Source organism: Salmo salar, chromosome ssa04 (genome assembly GCF_905237065.1).
Source record: "Salmo salar chromosome ssa04, Ssal_v3.1, whole genome shotgun sequence".
Classification (NCBI taxonomy): domain Eukaryota; kingdom Metazoa; phylum Chordata; class Actinopteri; order Salmoniformes; family Salmonidae; genus Salmo; species Salmo salar.
The window spans coordinates 50,457,556-50,475,380 of NC_059445.1; the positions used below are offsets into that span (position 1 = coordinate 50,457,556).

General features: G+C 41.0%; 1 protein-coding gene across 2 annotated transcripts; it reads left to right on the top strand.

Annotated features, from left to right (window-relative positions):
* Positions 1-1,486: 1,486 nt before the first annotated feature.
* tagl2 (Transgelin-2) lies at positions 1,487-13,448 on the top strand. 2 transcript variants are annotated; one of them, XM_014196595.2, is made up of 5 exons: positions 1,487-1,770; positions 11,915-12,102; positions 12,235-12,406; positions 12,655-12,757; positions 12,877-13,448. In XM_014196595.2, exons 2-5 carry the CDS (start codon positions 11,923-11,925, stop codon positions 13,028-13,030), a joined length of 609 nt encoding a protein of 202 aa, XP_014052070.1. In that variant the 5' UTR covers positions 1,487-1,770; positions 11,915-11,922; the 3' UTR covers positions 13,031-13,448.
* The last annotated feature ends 4,377 nt before the right edge of the window (positions 13,449-17,825 follow it).

A 17,825-nucleotide genomic window follows, 5' to 3' on the forward strand; every position in this document is an offset into this window, starting at 1 on the left:
GTAAGGACTTCCATTAAACAATTTGGTAGTTTTACTAGCTCAGTAGCCCAAGGCCTGGTGGCTAAAGAGATATATTTCAGTCTGGTGCCCTTGAATGGAGAACAATAGACAATATAGACAAATCACACATGGCACCTCTACACAGAATAGCCTAGAGGCTAATGTGGCACTGATACAACATTACCCAATAACTTTCCTTGGAATGACCGTTGGGGTCAGACAGTAACTTCATACTAATGCTGACTCTTCTCAGTGATGCACTCTGTGATGTCAATGTTTAACCTAAATGGCCTCTCAAGCTATAGAATGCCCCACCAAGGCTGTTGAGGGTGTGATTGTGTGTGTCAAATCAAATTTTATTGGTCACATACACATGGTTAGCAGATGTTAATGCGAGTGTAGTGAAATTCTTGTGCTTCTAGTTCTGACAGTGCAGTAATATCAAAAGTAATCTAACAATTTCAGAACAACTACCTTATACACACAAGTGTAAAGGAATGAATAAAAATATGTACATATAAATATATGGATTCGTGATGGCCGTGCGTCCTAGGCAAGATGCAGTAGATGGTATAGAGTACAGTATATACATATGAGATGAGTAATGTAGGGTATGTAATCATTATATAAAGTGGCATTGTTTAAAGTGACTAGTGATACATTTATTACATCCAATTATTCATTATTAAAGTGGCTAGAGATTTGAGTCAGTATGTTGGCAGCAGCCACTCAATGTTAGTGATGGCTGTTTAACAGTCTGATGGCCTTGAGATAGAGGCTGTTTTTCAGTCTCTCGGTCCCAGCTCTGATGCTTTCAGTAATTAGAGTGTGTCTGTAATGCTGTCATATACCACTGGCATGGGTGTGTTTATATGTGATTGGGGTTTATGTTCTTTAGAACCAGGGAAACGTTGAAAAAAGGATAAGGAATTTAACTAAACACCCAACAAAGCAAAACAAATCAGCAGTATTTGCACTTTGACTGACAGGCTGACATTATGGTTCCTCTCATTTGCTCAAGCCCTCACTTACGTACTTATCGTACTGTACTTCTCTCATGGAACAAAAGTACATTCCATGGCTACCAGACGTTTTCTTTTACGAAAGACTTCATAAACCACAAATAACAAAATATTAATATAGAGGCAATAAAGTCAACTTCCCCCTAGAAGCGCCTCCTTCCTTATGCTCTCTAATTACGGAAAGCATCTCCCTCCCCCTGGTCCCCCTAAACCACCGTACTCTCTACTTTATTCCTCATTCATCCCTCCTTCCCTCTCTCCCTCCCTCCGTCTGTTCTCTAGACAAAGTGGTAGATGGAGATATTTGGAGAATTCCTCAAGCTGACCAAACCAACCCCTTTGGTAGCGGCCCTCTCACTCCCTGTCCTTCTCCCAAATAAGGAGGTACACTTACAGGGGTGAAAAGATAAGAGAAAATAAAAAGATGTGTCATAGAATGAAATAAGAGTACTAGAAGCTCATAGAAAAATCTAGAGAAAAAAGTCCATATCCTTTTAAGGCTGTGGTTTCCTCCTCCCCTTCTGTCCTCTCCTCCCTCTTTCTCTCTCACTCGCTTTTTCTCTTGAATGTGGTGAAGTCATTTAAGACAAACGTGTTTGTTCTTTTTAAGCCGGCACTCCCTGAGAGCAGACTCTGTACTCTGTTGCAAAGGAGAAGAGAGGAACTATTTTACACCAGCTCACAGAAACACAGGCCCAAAGCCACTTGCACGCATCAGAACAACTAAAGCTGCTCCCAACTAAACACTGTAAGTACATACCTGGCTCCTTCTTAACACATTCGTCTCTTATTCATACTGTTACATTTCCTGGTGTATCAGACATTGTCAAAATGGTGTCTAGTACTTTCTCTAGCATGCTTGGTAAGTTGCTACTGACAGCGTTCTATAGTTTTGGACAGTCTATTTTAGGATTACATGGATGAGAGAGAGGGCGAAAAGGCTGTAGACATACTCACATGGGGTACACCTTCATCTTTTTTATATTCAGCCTCTAAACACACACACACACACACACACACACACACACACACACACACACACACACACACACACACACACACACACACACACACACACACACACACACACACACACACACACACACACCAGTGGCGGTCGGTACCGTTTAAGATGAGCGAGGATTTTTCTTTTAATGAGTATGGCCTTATTTCTATTACAGCATATTGGATGACTGTCATTCATATTCCATTCACCCAGCTCAATGTAACATTGATTAGTTTAGGCTACTACATGATACTAAACTTTTCCCTAATTCCATCACGAGGTTGCTACAACCTAGCTTATGAATGAAAGTTTACAACATACAGCAGGTGCACACATTTCGAGAGAAAGATTTGAGGTGACAGACAGTGACACATTCAATACTGCCTTGTACACTCTTGCCTGCATCTAGCTTGTCTAGGGTGTAACCATTAGTCCAACAGTTGCAAACAAGAGTTTCTATTGGACAAATTCAGGTATGTTTATCCCCGTTTTTTTCCGTTTGCTTCCATTTAGAAACATTTTTCAACAGAATTAGCAGAATGAATACACCCCTGATCACATGTAAACACATATCACTTTCATGGCAGCCACGTTGTATTCCTTCTCACATCTACGCGCTCTCCTCCTCTCACCCTTTCCCTTCACCTGTGGACTTCAATGAATGTGACCAGGCGAAAAAACCTTTCCAAGACAAACCATCTCATAACCGCTACACACAGCCTACATTGTTGTCACCATATTACCTAAAGTAAAATCATAGTCAACATAGCTAATAGAACTAACGAGTTAGTAAGCCTACTACAATCATGCAGTACAGTCGGTAAGCAGATACACCAGCGGGCTGCTTCTCCTTCATTTTTGAAGGCATTAAGTTGTTCAAAACTGTTCAACTATTGTCTTTCTCTCTCTTTGAGTCAACTACTCACCACATGCTATGCACTGCAGTGCTAGCTAGCTGTAGCTTATGCTTTCAGTACTAGATTCATTCGCTGATCCTTTGATTGGATGGACAACATGTCAGTTACATTTACATTTACGTCATTTAGCAGACGCTCTTATCCAGAGCGACTTACAAATTGGGTTCATGCTGCAAGAGCTTTGATAGGTTGGAGGACGTCCCCTTGAAGTTGTCATAATTTCTGTGTAAGCCTATGGAAGGGGGTGAGAACCATGAGCCTCCTAGGTTTTGTATTGAAGTCAATGTACCCAGAGGAGGATGGAAGCTAGCTGTCCTCCGGCTACACCATGGTGCTACCCTACAGAGTGCTGTTGAGGCTACTGTAGACTTTCATTGCAAAAAAGTGTGTTTTAATCCATTATTTGGTGACGTGAATATATTTAGCATAGTTTTATCTAAAAATTATAACTTTTTAATGTTTCAATATTATTATTTTTATGAAATTCACTGAGGAAGATGGTCTTCCCTGACTCACGCACATCCTGCCCTCTCTCACTCCGTCTCTGCATGGCATGTATCTAATTAATTAATTAATTCCACAATAACAGAATGATGCTGTGACTCAGATTTTTCACTTTAAAATGAATGTCAAACAGAAACCAATGCTCACTGTTGGCCCTAGTGGCCAGTTTCCACGTCATCTCCCAACGTCCTCAGACATGGATTGACGTTGAATACTGACTTGTATCACGGGTGACCTGGCTGCACACACTAGCTACACCCCTTTTTAAAACGGGCAGCTCCATGCAAGACAAATTCATGGAATGATATAGGGGCTTTCTTTCTCATGATGTATGTACTGTATCTTTGAGATGGAGAAAGGGTTATCTATCTCAACATGCGGTCAGAGAGTGTTCTGTAATACATGGTTCCTCTTAATTTCCTGTCTATCTGCCGGTACCAGACATTAGTGTAGCTGTGGTGTGGGAGTCAAACCTTATATGTGAGGGATGTTTAAGTGTATTCCCTGAAAACACTGTGACATGACATTTACAAGTTGCTTTGGAAACATTGAATGATGGCTCTTGTGTGCAGTAACCCCAGTAGCTTTCACACTCTGTTTCACATCACTGTAATAAAGTCACCTGTAACGGCAATGAATGAGCCATGTTTGAATGAGGACACAGAACACATATTGGGTAATAGGAAGTACAAATGGCTTTACAGGCTGAGTAAGGGCAGACTGTTGTTTTGAGAAGCCTGGTCTGAGCCTGTAGCAGAAGGCTTGGCCTTGTCAGGAGCCAACAGCTCTATCCTGTCCCCCTCCTCCCACTCCATGAGTATACAATAGCAGACTATGCTAGCAGCCCTCCTCTCCTTCCTCTTTTCCCTTCCTGGGGAAAAGTGCAGTAAACAAATTTATGAACTCTCAATCACACATGGATGTATTCCGGTTCTTTGACGCAGCACACAGGTTTAACCCAAGGCTTTTCACACAGTTTATAGAACCTGATAGAAACTTTCTATAAGGTTTGAGTGAGGTTTGGGAAGGTTAGGGGTATCTGTAGTAATCTAACTGCCCCTGCCCTTAACCCATAACAGCCAATAACATCAGCCAATCAAGAGCCTCCATGTTGAGAAGGCCTGATCCAGCCAGTGATGTGTGCCTGTACGCCTGTACTAGTGATGCGTCAATCGCAAACAAGCGGTTCTTTTTGAACGTCGGGAACCGAATTGCATGAAAAGTCGTTCATTTGGCTCCCTGATTTGCATTCTGTTACTACAGCTTTTTGAGGTCCAGATAACGATTATCTGCAGATAAGTTATAAAAATATTATCTGACGAATGTCATTCCTCACTGCAGGAACAATAGATAGTGAGGAGAGAGCCTTTTTCTGGTCCAAACACATTTTTGGAGTGTGTAGAAAGAATGGCAGGCCATCTAATAATTTGGTCAGGTAAAAATGTGTATGAACTCACATCACAACCTGACATAATGGCAGGCAACTATGTAGGCTTTACATTTGCAGTTTTTTCATGGTTTCAGGTACATGTTTAAGTGCTACTGAACGAAGACCCGGTTAGGAGCCAAATTAACGTCTCTTTTTGAACGGAGACAAATGAGCCGGCTCACTGAAAATACTCGGAATGTCCATCACTACTGTACTGAGCTGAAGGCGGATCGTCTCTGGGCATGCTAAAACAGTGCTCTGAGGCAGATCATCAGATTGAGAAACAGCCCTTCAGATTGGCTAGAGCAGAATCTGGTATTTATGATGATATTTACAAGAGTTGTTGTTGTGCAATTCCATGGTAAGAGAATGACATGGAGACTCCGACTTTTCACTTTAAATTTATGCCAAACAAAAACCATTGATTGCAAAGTTAAACAAACCATACAACTCTATGCAAAAGGACAACTTTTAACAATTTCCACAGAAAATTTTCCAAAAACACATTTACTCGAAGAACAGCGCGGATGTACAGTTTGGCAACAGAGTGACGGTAAAATCTCCCTCAGTTTTTTATGTGATCACATTTTCCAAAAACTCTCTCTGAATTAAGATTCAACGATGTCTGCAGACAGAATTGGGTGTCAGCTATGATACTACACCTTGAATTTGAGAAAAATCTATTCTGGTTATTGAACTACTGTAAGTGAAGTGGATAAACACCCGTTAACAGAATGACATCATGGGTCCCTGACCTGTACTATACAGAATTATGAATGTCATTGTCTTCATGGTGATGTATCCTGAATCAAATGTTATTTATCACATGCTCCGAATGCAACGGGTGCAGACTGTACCGTGAAATGCTTGATTACAAGCCCTTCCCAACGATGCAGAGTAAAAAATAAATAAATAAGAGGAATACAATACACAAGAATGAAGCTATATACAGGGAGTACCAGATCTATGTGCAGGGGTACGAGGTATTTGTGATAGATATGTACATAAAGTCAGGTTAAAGTGACTAGGCATCAGGATAGATAATAATAAGGTATTTGAGGTAGATATGTACATGAAGTCAGGGTAAAGTGACTAGGCATCAGGATAGATAATAATAAGGTATTTGAGGCAGATATGTACATAAAGTCAGGGTAAAGTGACTAGGCATCAGGATAGATAATAATAAGGTATTTGAGGTAGATATGTACATAAAGTCAGGTTAAAGTGACTAGGCATCAGGATAGATAATAATAAGGTATTTGAGGTAGATATGTACATAAAGTCAGGGTAAAGTGACTAGGCATCAGGATATATAAAAATACGAGTAAGAATAAAGAACAGATCAGCAGCAGCATATGATGAGTGTGAAAGTGTGTATGTGTGTGTATTTGCATGTGTCGGTATGCGCGTCTGTCCATATGTAGTGTACAGTATGTGAATGTGTGTGGTTTTTGTGTGAGAGTGTCAGTGTAGTGTGTGTGAGTGAGTGTGTATACTGTATAGTGTGTATATATAGTCTTGTGAGTGTGCATATAGTCAGTGCAAGATAGAGTCAATGCAGATAGTCCGGGTAACCATTGAATTAACTACAGTGCCTTCCTAAAGTATTCACATCCCTTGACTTTTTCCACATTTTGTTGTGTTACAGCATGAATTTAAAATGGATTACATTGAGATGTTTTTGTCGCTGGCCTACACGCAATAATGTTGAAGTGGAATTATGTTTTTAGAAATGGTTTTAAATTCATTAAAAATGAAAAGCTGAAAGGTCTTGAGTCAATAAATATTCAACCCCTTTGTTATGACAAGCCTAAATAAATTCAGGAGTATAAATTTGCTTAACAAGTCACAAAATAAGTTACATGGACTCTATGTGCAATAATAGTGTTTAAAATGATTTTTGAATGACTACCTCATCTCTGTACCCCACACATGCAATTATATGTAAGGTCCCTCAGTCGAGCAGTGAATTTCAAACACAGATTCAACCACAAAGACCAGGAAGGTTTTCCAATGCCTCGCAAAGAAGGTCCCCTATTGGTAGATGGATTTTAAAAAACAGACATTGAATATCCTTTTAAGCATGGTGAAGTTATTAATGACACTTTGGATGGTGTAGCAATACACCCAGTCTCTACAAAGATACAGATGTAGAAAACTCTTAGAGACTTACCCAGAAAGACTCACAGCTGCCAAAAGTGCCTCTTCAAAGTATTGACTCAGGTGTGTGAATATTTATGTAAATTAGATATTTCTGAATTTCATGTTCAATACATTTGCAAACATTTCTAAAAACAGGTTTCCACTTTGTCATTATGGGCTATAGTGTGTAGATGGGTGAGAAAACAAATATTGAATCTATTTTGAATTCAGGCTGTAACACAAGAATGTGGAATAAGTCAAGGGGTATGAATACTTTTCGAAGGCACTGTATTTAGCAGTTTTATGTCTATTTAGCATTCTTATGGCTTGGGGTAGAAGCTATCTCTGTTGATCTGAAAGCCGATGCTCCGGTACCGTTTGCTGGACGGTAGCAGAGTGAACAGTATGGCTTAGGTGGCTGAATAAGTACACAAAGTTAGAAAAATGTAAAATAATCCGTTGCATGTTTGGGTATTATTCTACACACTGCCTAGTATTCTAATGAGCTCCGCCACCAAGCAAAACCAAACCTGAACCAATCATAGACGTCTATGTTTCACAAGTTTGGACATCACAGTAGAGCACAGTAGAGTAGAGTACAGCACAGCAAAGCATAGTACAGTACACTACAGTAAAGGTACAGTACACTACACCCCAGTCAATTATACTGCACTCTACTCTGGTGTGCTCTACTGTACTGTACTAAACTCTACTAATGTACTGATCTATACTTTACTTTTCTTTACTGTGCTGTCCAAACTTGTGAAACAGATTGGTTCAGATTTGGACTGACCAAATTTTAACTAGCACTACTTTTCAACTTCCATGGACTCCTGGTGTCGGTCGGTGCTGAGAGGGTGATTACAGTGTGGGCTGGTCACAGTAAATGGAAAGAGAGGGGGCTCATGGGTAGGTGTCAGTAAGAGCCAGGAGAGGTGATGTTAACTGCAGAGAAAGAGAGAGACAAGAGAGAATTAAAGAGGGAGGGAGGGGTTGTCCAGACTGTTTTCACACTCTTGCTTGGACCACCAGACGACAGAAAGAGACAGAAAACAGTTATGAGCTGAACATAACAGTATGCCAGTGGAAGGGAGGACAGTAGCAGGTCACCCAACTGTGGTTTGTAACTACTATGAACTTCCCTTGTAGCCATTTCAGTTGCAGTCATTCTGTTACTGATGTTTGATTTGATAACAGAATGATGTGTTTTAATCACTTAATAAATCATAAACCAAATGTTATCAGTAAAAATACTAAGGAATTAGTAGGTCTACCTATACTTGTTAATTATGTTTAACTTCATTACCCTCCCTCATCATGAGGGAGAAATATTAGAAAACATTTTAAAGACATCTGGGTTTTTGGTAACAGAATGACAAGACATTAGGCAATATTTCTTAAACTTACAGAAGGCGAAAAAATTCAGCAAAACTAAATATAATCGCTCCTCCATTTCCTGGTTGCTACAATTCTAATAGTTTACCTAATTTCAGTTTATGTGACAAAACAAGCAAGTATAGTATAGAGAATCATTGTACCATCTAAACCACTGTGAAATATATTTCCCATGACCTGAAAATATTGTATTTTCAGCTGTTTGAAGCTGGTGTACAAAACCCGAAGGTAAAAGATGCAAAAATAAACTAGAAAAAGGGAAGCATAGAAATAGAGCACATAGAACCAATCTACCGCTTCTTAGACTTGTTTTCAATGAGAATGACAGATCTAATACTCATATCGCCCCAAAAGTTACATATTACAGCTTTAAGTAACCTTTCGTCTTATCTAACCAGACCAAACGTAACATATCATACTCATTTGAGTGTCGCATCCTGTTACAAACTCTGGTTGTGACATAACTAGGCTGACAGATAAGAGAACAACAGGTCCTTCCTCTACATCCCATATAACATATGTAGTAATAACCCTACACTGCTCTGCTTTTCTCTGGGTGAGGAGAGACACTGACATGGAACTATTAGCTATTAGCTCTAATAGCTCTGGTCTGGGAGTCATTAGCTACTGGATGACAGCTAGTGAATTAGGATTAGGAAGTAATGCTTTCTCTGTGTTAGAGCTGACCAACATCAATAAATGCTAACAACTGTCACAAACAGTACGGCAGTGCACGCAACCACTCATATTGAGTAACATTGTCAAACCTCTTGTGAAAGAACCAAGATAGTTGTGGCCCGGCCAAAACAGAATTATTAACACAATGGATTGCACAAATAATATGCAAGCATGGCCAATCTGAAATTCTGTCTTGGATTCTATTTTAGACACAATCAATCTTTGTGTTTGTGTGTGTGTGTCGTTGCTAAGGCCAGAGAGATCATAGAGGATCTCTCACAGATGTTTCTCTCACTCTGCACAAAAACAGGAAGCAGAGCATTGAGGTGCTTAAGGAAGAGAATGTGCTCTCCAGTTTCACTGTAGTCTGTCTTGCCAGTGCCATTTCAAACATCACTTACAAGATCTATGAAAAAACAGACGTGTACCTGCATGCTACAGTGTCCTATTGGGCCTGTCTTCATATACAACTATGCTCCTACACACACACACTGACATTGACACATGCAGTCAAGCAGTGCCTCCACCTCCTTTCCAAACACAGTATTAAGCCAGTATTAAATTGCTTGTCCTTTTCTTTTGCACGTTGATACCCCTATACAGCACAGGAGGTTGGTGGCACCTTAATTGGGGAGGACGTACTTCTGGTAATGGCTGGAGCGGAATAAGTGGAATGGTATCAAACACGTGGTTTATATTGTATGTGTTCGCCATTCCATTTGATCCATTCTAGCCATTCTTATGAGCCGTCCCCCTCTTAGCAGCCTCCACTGCTATACAGCCACAAGACCTGATTGAATACTATTGTGATAGCATGAATCAATGTGGATTGATAACTCAACCTGAATGTTTACTTTTGAGGCAAGTAAAGAGGAGAGGGGAGGAGCATGTTGCTGTTAATTCTAGCTGCTCCTGATAATATCTCTTACTAATATCTCTTATATGTTTTACTCACCATGCAGCAACATGAGTCATCTTTTGAACAATGTCCTGTTCAGAGGGGATATTTAGTATGCCTCACTTTGAGACATACAGTAAGAGCATAAGGTAATTGTGGATGTAGACATTTAGCCCAACAATCTCATCTAGCTAGCATTATGCTCTGTGCATTTACAGACGTTGCATAGTATGGACTGGGCCATAGGGTTTGCCGCTTGCCACAGTGTCCTTTGTTGGGCACTAATACGCAGAAGAGTCAAAACACATAACAGAGTGAGCACGTCTATGAAGGTTAACTGTAACAGCTACCCCAGTGAGAAAGGAAGGAAGTGACAGAGGAGAGCCAGCTGGGAGGACTAAGCCAAACAGGATGTAGACAGCAGGGTGTGGCCGGGGAGGACAGGAAGCAGCTAGGAGCCAATGAGAGCAGCAGGCTCACAGAGAGATGACATTAACCTTTGACCCTCAGCTCTGAGATGTTCAGCGATAGTTATGATTCAAGATACCAGCACAGGCACTGAGACTTTTCGATTCTACAGTCCAAGAATTAGGTCTAGATTTGAAGTCTCCATCTTGTGGTCTGTACTATGGCCATGTTTATTTTTTATTTTATTTTTATTTAACCAGGCAAAATCAGTTAAGAACAAATCCTTATTCACAATGACAACCTACCCAATTCTGCGCCGTCCTATGGAACTCCCGATCATGGCCGGTTGTGATACAGCCCGGGATCGAACCAGGGTCTGTGGTGACGCCTCTAGCACTGAGATGCAGTGCCTTAGACCGCTGCGCCACTCAGAAGACCCCACTACTATGTGCCTCCCTAGCATAGTAGTCTTCAAGTTGGTAGGCATTTAGGCTCTCTGTTATAAGTTCTAAACTCCAGATCAGATCAGAGTGCCTGACAAATATATTTGCACACAGACACACACAGACAGAGAAAGAGATCATCAGACTCTGATTACGGACCTATTTGTGTTGGTTCAGGGCCAGTTTTGAGGGTGTCGGCAGGGCAGGGACATGAATGTGAGTGCTGTTCCATCTATTAAGTGTCCCTGTTGAGCCAAGACAAAACCAAAAATAGTTACACTGCCACTGTTACACATATAGACAACCTATCACTGTATTCATGGAATTCTCTATGTGAGGAAGTTGCTCCTCACCTACAAACATTTCTGGTTTATCATATTTACTCAGAGTATATATATTTCTTCAAGTTATTTATTTAAGAGCAAGTTGTGTTTTGTGTATGTATTTATTCAGTCACTTCCACAGTTCTACGTTTACTTGTCCACCATATCAAACCTCTACAGCAAATTGTGGTCATGTGTTTAATTATTTCTTTATTTCTAATGGCTAAGCAGTAATGATGTGGCTAACTGACACAGCTGATTTTATCCCTGGTAATTAGGTCACCTGCCATTTCAAATAGGTGTGCCCCAATTGTTTTCAGTTGGTTGTATTGTAACCCAGGTGAGCCATGGTTTTAAGCTGCCAATGTATTAGGGTTTTAACTCGTTCTGGAAATGCGTGTTTAATGTATATATGATACCTTTGAACAGTTTATACATTTTTAAAGCTGTTTAAGAAGTAAAATCTTGAACGATTGATTGATAGATGTTATTTATTATGTAGGCTGTTGTTTTGTTGTGATTGTTTGGACCCCAGGAATTAAGCAGCAGCTAATGGGGATCCTAATAAATCATACCACTATGGGTTAGAGTAAGGCCAATTATTTTACACTATGTCTTAGATACTTTGTCTTTACCTTTTATGTTAGCTTCTATATAAGTCAAGTGTATGGGATGGTCAATACCACCTACAACAAAGAAAACACACCAATGTTTGCCTGCCCTATCTGAAACAATATCTCTCCTTGCAGGAACAGTCATGGCAAACAAAGGTCCCTCCTACGGTCTGAGCCGTGAGGTGCAGAGTAAGATCGATAAGAAGTATGACCAGGATCTGGAGGAGAGGCTGACCGAGTGGATCATCGCCCAGTGTGGAGCCGGAGTGGGCCAACCTGAGGCAGGAAAGACCGGTTGGCAGAACTGGCTCAAGGACGGATGTGTGAGTGCCTCTTTCTCATACCTTGTGGGGGGAGTATATCTGTGTGTGAAGGTAGATGTCTGCTTGAATTTGTCTGCCAGTCTTGCACAGGTAGTGAATACTTTTACCCTCTCCCTGTCTCCCCCTCTCCAGGTACTGTGTGAGCTGATCAACAGCCTGTCCAGTGGGAACAAGCCCATCAGGAAGATCCAGAGCTCAGGCATGGCCTTCAAACAGATGGAGCAGATCTCCCAGTTCCTCAATGCGGCTGAGAAGTACGGCATCACCAAGACTGACATGTTCCAGACAGTCGACCTCTGGGAGGGTATGTACATCCAGCCAGCTGCCGTCAGCTGTACCCTCCCACATTACACCAAATACACAAATCACTTCTATCCTCAGTTCAACTAGCATGCTATTTAGAGCATTTAAAATACTATTGCTGCTTATTCACCATGTCTAAAGGAGCTACATTCATTGTATCATAGAATATGCTAGACAGTAGTTGCAGTCCCTCTTACTAAAGTGTCTTGATGTGTTGTATTAATGTCTACTGTGTATTCATGTCTGTAGGGAAAGACCTGGCTGCTGTCCAGAGGACCCTAATGGCCCTGGGAAACCTGGCTGTCACCAGGGACGATGGGACTTACCGTGGCGACCCCAACTGGTTCCATAAGTGAGTCAGAACCTCATTTTTGTCCTGTCATTAAACTGATCTCAAAGGGAAACATTTGCTTACAATATGAACAGTGACTATAAATGTAGTGTGGTGTACATGATGGTTTCTGTCTGCAGGAAATCAATGGAGAACAGACGTGATTTCTCAGAGGACCAGCTGAATGAAGGCAAGAGCGTCATCGGCCTGCAGATGGGCACCAATAAGGGGGCATCTCAGGCTGGCATGACAGGGTATGGGCGACCCAGGCAGATCCTAAACAACAACCCCTAAAACCATGACAATGCCCTGTCATCCCACACCTCAGTACATTCCTCCCTCTCTGGGCCAGTCACTGAAGACAGAAGCTCTCTAACTCAAACAGGAGAGACTAAACCAAAAAAATGTAAGGCCAAACTGGACTAAAACGGGGACTATAAAACATACTCCTACACACAAACCTAGTGACAAGTCTGTAAAATCATGTTTTATTGAATATGTCGACTAGACATGGCTACATAAAGAACCAGACATTTCATTTAGATACTGCTTTTAAAACTGCACTCTGATGGTAATAAGTCTAAATGTTTGGTTTGTACTGGGAAAGATGCAGTAAGATGCTGTCAATAATAAAGATGTTAGGCCACCTTTCAAGAGCTCTTTAATTCTTGTATGTTGATTCTGAAATAAAGTTCAGTTTAATTTGAAAAAATGCTTCTCATTCTTTACAACACGTTGATACCAAAGATCTACACTGCAAAATGACTACAACGACCAATATAAACTCAACATTGTAAAGTGTTGGTCCAATGTTTCATGAGCTGAAATAAAAGCTCACAGAAATTTTCAAAGCTTATTTCTTATTTTGTGCACAAATTTGTTGACAGCACTGTTAGCATTTCTACTTTGCCAAGATAATCCTTCCACCTGACAGGTGTGGCATATAAAGGAGCTGATTACACAGGTGCACCTTGTGCTGGAGACAAGGCCACTTTAAAATGTGCAGTTTTGTCACAACACAATGCCACAAGTCAAGTTTTGAGGGAGTGTGCAACTGTCATGCTGACTGCAGGAATGTCCATCAGCACCGTTGCCAGAATTTAATATTCATTTCTCTACCATGAGCTGCCTCCAATGCTGTTTTTAGAGGATTTGGCAGTATGGCCTCAAACACAGACGTGTAACCATGCCAGTCCAGAACCTCATCTGGCTTTACCTGTGGGATTGTCTGAAACAAGCCACCTGGACAGGAGTACTTCTGTCTGTAATAATGCCCTTTTGTGGGGGAAAACTCATTCTGATTGGCTGGGCCTCTGCCCAGTCATGTGAAATCCATAGATTAGGGCCTGAAGAATTTATTTCAATTGATTGATTTCCTTATGAACTGTAACTCAGTAAAATCTTTGAAATTGTTGCATGTTTTATATTTTTGTTCAGTATAGTTAGACTGGGATTTTGTGGATTATTTCTATACCAGTATATACATTGAGGTTAAAACAGTTGCTGTAGGCTACTCTCAATATGATTTGTACAGTCTGGATGATAAAGTACAGAACTAATATGCAGCATAGTAACATCTATTCTTATCCATATTTTTTTGAAACTGCACTGTTTAGGGACTCGTAAGTAAGGTCATCACCTGTTGTATTTGGCGCATGTGACGACAATTTGATAAGGCCTAGTTTAAATGAAATCCAACTCTCTTTGCCATCCTTCCCTGCTGCTGCCAGTTGGTCATTTCAGGAGAACTTTGGGATCTTTGGCAGGGCCCTTTCTCAACACTCCTGGAGATATAGGTATGTGATAAGGAAAGACTACAAAACATTTTAAATCAGACGAGTATGGTGGGAGGGTGGGAGAGGTATTGGCTGGCTGGATTCTTTAACTGCTGATACTAAGTCTTTCTGACAGGGCACACTAACCCTGACTGCCAGCACACAGCTTATTTTATAACTGACAGTGAGGCAGGGAGAGAGGAAGAGGGACAACAGGAGTGAGGGGAGGGATTCAGTGGAGGAGTATTACCCTTCTCTCTCCTGCCAAGGGTTTGTTTATACTGTGTTCAGCTTGAGTGCCGACTAAGCTGTTCAGCATGATGTTAGGAAGAAACAGGCCAGGGATAGAGAAAAGAAGGCTTGGAACAGGAAAGGTTAGGTGGGATAAGACTGGGAGAGAAAGAGAAAGAAAGGGAGATGGAAGAGATGGTGAAGAGAAGAGCGGTGCAATATATAGATATTGGAACATGAGGATACTTAGAGCATACATGGTGTCAGACAGGGAGAGTGAATGGAGATGTATAAGAGTGATAGCTCTCTACATGGTGTCAGATAGGGAGAGTGAAGGGAGATGTATAAGAGTGATAGCTCTCTACATGGTGTCAGATAGGGAGAGTGAAGGGAGATGTATAAGAGTGATAGCTCTCTCTACATTGGGGTACAGCGTCTGGAATCAGAGACCATTTCCTAAAAAGGACTGATCACAGCAGGGAGAGGTCAGAGAGAGGGACAACCTCTTTCTTTGTTTCTTAGAGATGGCATGTATACACACAGTGTGGGGAATACAGTCTCACCACCTCTGACCAGCTAAACAATATCAGCTAACCTCATCAACTCTGACCTGGCTGGAGACACACACCAACTGGATCAACACACAGTTCAAAAAGAAAGGACATTTTCCTACTGCCCCTATTCTCCTGTCAATCTAAATAAAAGGTTCACGGTGTTCTCAGAGGTTCTAGAAAAGAGGGAATATAGAAAGTGAGATGAGGTACAATGTAGAAAGGGAGGCACAGGAGGTTGGTGGCACCTTAATTGGGGAGGATGGGCTCGTGGTAATGGCTGGAGCAGAATAAGTAGAATGGTATCACATGGTTTGATGCCATTCCATTTCCTCCGTTCCAGACATTATGAGCCGTCCTCCCCTCAGCAGCCTCCACTGAAAGGAGCTGTGTGCCGAACAGTGGCGTCCACCACATCTGCTAATAATCCATGAATACAATAGCAGTAAAGGACACAGTGTGATCCACTGTAAAACCATTAAACCTCTGAGTAGCATATGATGCTATGCCCTAGTAGTAGGTGAAGAAAGCTATTATTCAGCCAAAGTACACACACTTTATCAAACATAAATATGTTTTGACATGTTACCATAGAAACAAAGTGAGGCATATAGCGGTGTGACCTATTCCCTCTAGCTGCGGTGGAAAGTAACAGTAGGTGTGAACTAACTGGTGAAGTGAGGTGAGGTGACAGAAAGGATATATGAGATGTTTCAGTTCTGTCTGATTGAGAAACACTCCAGTCATGTCAAATCAAAATCAATTTTTATTTGTCACATGCGCCAAATACAACAGATGTAGTAGACCTTACCATGAAATGCTGACATACAAACCCTTAACCAACAATGCAGTTAAGAAAAATACGTGTTAAGTAAAAAAAAAATAGATAAGTAAAAAATGAGAAATAAAAGTAACAAATGTATTAAACAGCAGCAGTAAAATAACAATAGTGAGGCTATATACATGTCCTGACTCTTTCTCTGACTGCGGTATGGTGGCAATGTTTTGAAGATTGTGTTGGTTCTCCTGGTTCTCTCTGTGATGTCATGTCAGCAACATTATACTGACCTCAACGCTCCTGCCTCACAGTGGGAGGGCAGTGCGGTGGGGAGCCTGGGAAGACATTAGTAGAGGTGGGATGGAGGCGGGGGTCCTGTACAGCTGTAACGAGGTGTTATTAGAATTTTAAAAAGTTGGGAAGACTGAAAGTGTATGTGGATAAGACTGTAACTGAAGAGGGAGGGGTCTGGGTGGAGTGTACAAAGCTTATATTATGACCCAGCCAAAGACAGTGTCTACGATATCAGAGTCACTCTCACACACCCTCGCAGCCCATGACATCAGACATGGTTTGATCACCAGGGAAACAGCAAACAACAGTAAGCAAAGCAGTCAGTGTTGGCTCCTCCTCTACATCTCCTCCTTCCTCCCCTCCTTTCTTTCTGGTGATCACTATCAGCATTTGTTTTAGCCTATCACAGCAGAACACATATGTTACCCGTGGGGTGGGCGGCTTTAGGGTCATTAAATATTGTGTGGCTGAAGGGCGGGTGGGTGGTGGGAGGGTTGAATACAGAGAAAACAATACCTTAAAAAATCCATAAATGTATAATTCATATATAAACCACATTGAGTGTTTTCTTTCATTATTTTAGGCTATCTGGCATTAGTGCTTGTGCTTAAGCTTAAGCTTTAGGGCCGAACCAAAGATATTTATAACTACCTCAATATAGACCAGAGCCTGTCGATTCCAATTGGAGCAAATCATAGTGGGAAGATCAAGCAAGGAGGTGGGCGGAGCCAAGTACGAGCTAGCGAGATCCTATTTGCGCGTTCTAGCATTTATTTGCATATTTTCATTAGGGAACGCATACTCTGAAGTGTGCATGTAGTTATTGCACATACACACTTCACAGAGTATGCGTTCCCTAATGAAAATATGCAATTTGCCCTTGCACTCCTAAACAACACAATTTTGAAAATTTGGCAAATGTACAGTACCAGTCAAAAGTTTGAACACCTACTCATTCAAGGGTTTCTCTTTATTTTTACTATTTTTTACATTGTAGAATAATAGTGAAGACATCAAAACTATGAAATAACATATGGACTCATGTAGTAACCAAAAAAAGTGTAAAACAAATCTAAATATATTTTAGATTCTTCAAAGTAGCCACCCTTTGCACAATATTGGCATTCTCTCAGCCAGCTTCATAAGGTAGTCACCTGGAATGCATTTCAATTAACAGGTGTGCCTTGTTAAAAGTTAATTTGTGGAATTTCTTTCCTTCTTAATGCGTTTGAGCCAATCAGTTGTGTTGTGACAAGGTAGGGGTGGTATAGAGAAGATTTGGAAAATAGAATAATAATGGCGGCGGAGGAGATGGCTGACCTTTTATGTTCCCTAACCAATTGTGTTAGTGTGTTTTTTCACCTTATTTGTGACTTATTTTGTACATAATGTTTCTGCCACCATCTCTTATGACCAAAAAGAGCTTCCAGATATCAGGACAGCGATTACGCACCTCGTAC

Coding starts and splice junctions, on each gene's coding strand:
- tagl2 (XM_014196595.2), top strand. CDS start 11,923: ATGGCAAACAAAGGTCCCTCCTACGGTCTGAGCCGTGAGGTGCAGAGT. Junction 12,103..12,234: donor ACTGGCTCAAGGACGGATGT/GTGAGTGCCTCT, acceptor CCCCCTCTCCAG/GTACTGTGTGAGCTGATCAA. Junction 12,407..12,654: donor GACAGTCGACCTCTGGGAGG/GTATGTACATCC, acceptor TCATGTCTGTAG/GGAAAGACCTGGCTGCTGTC.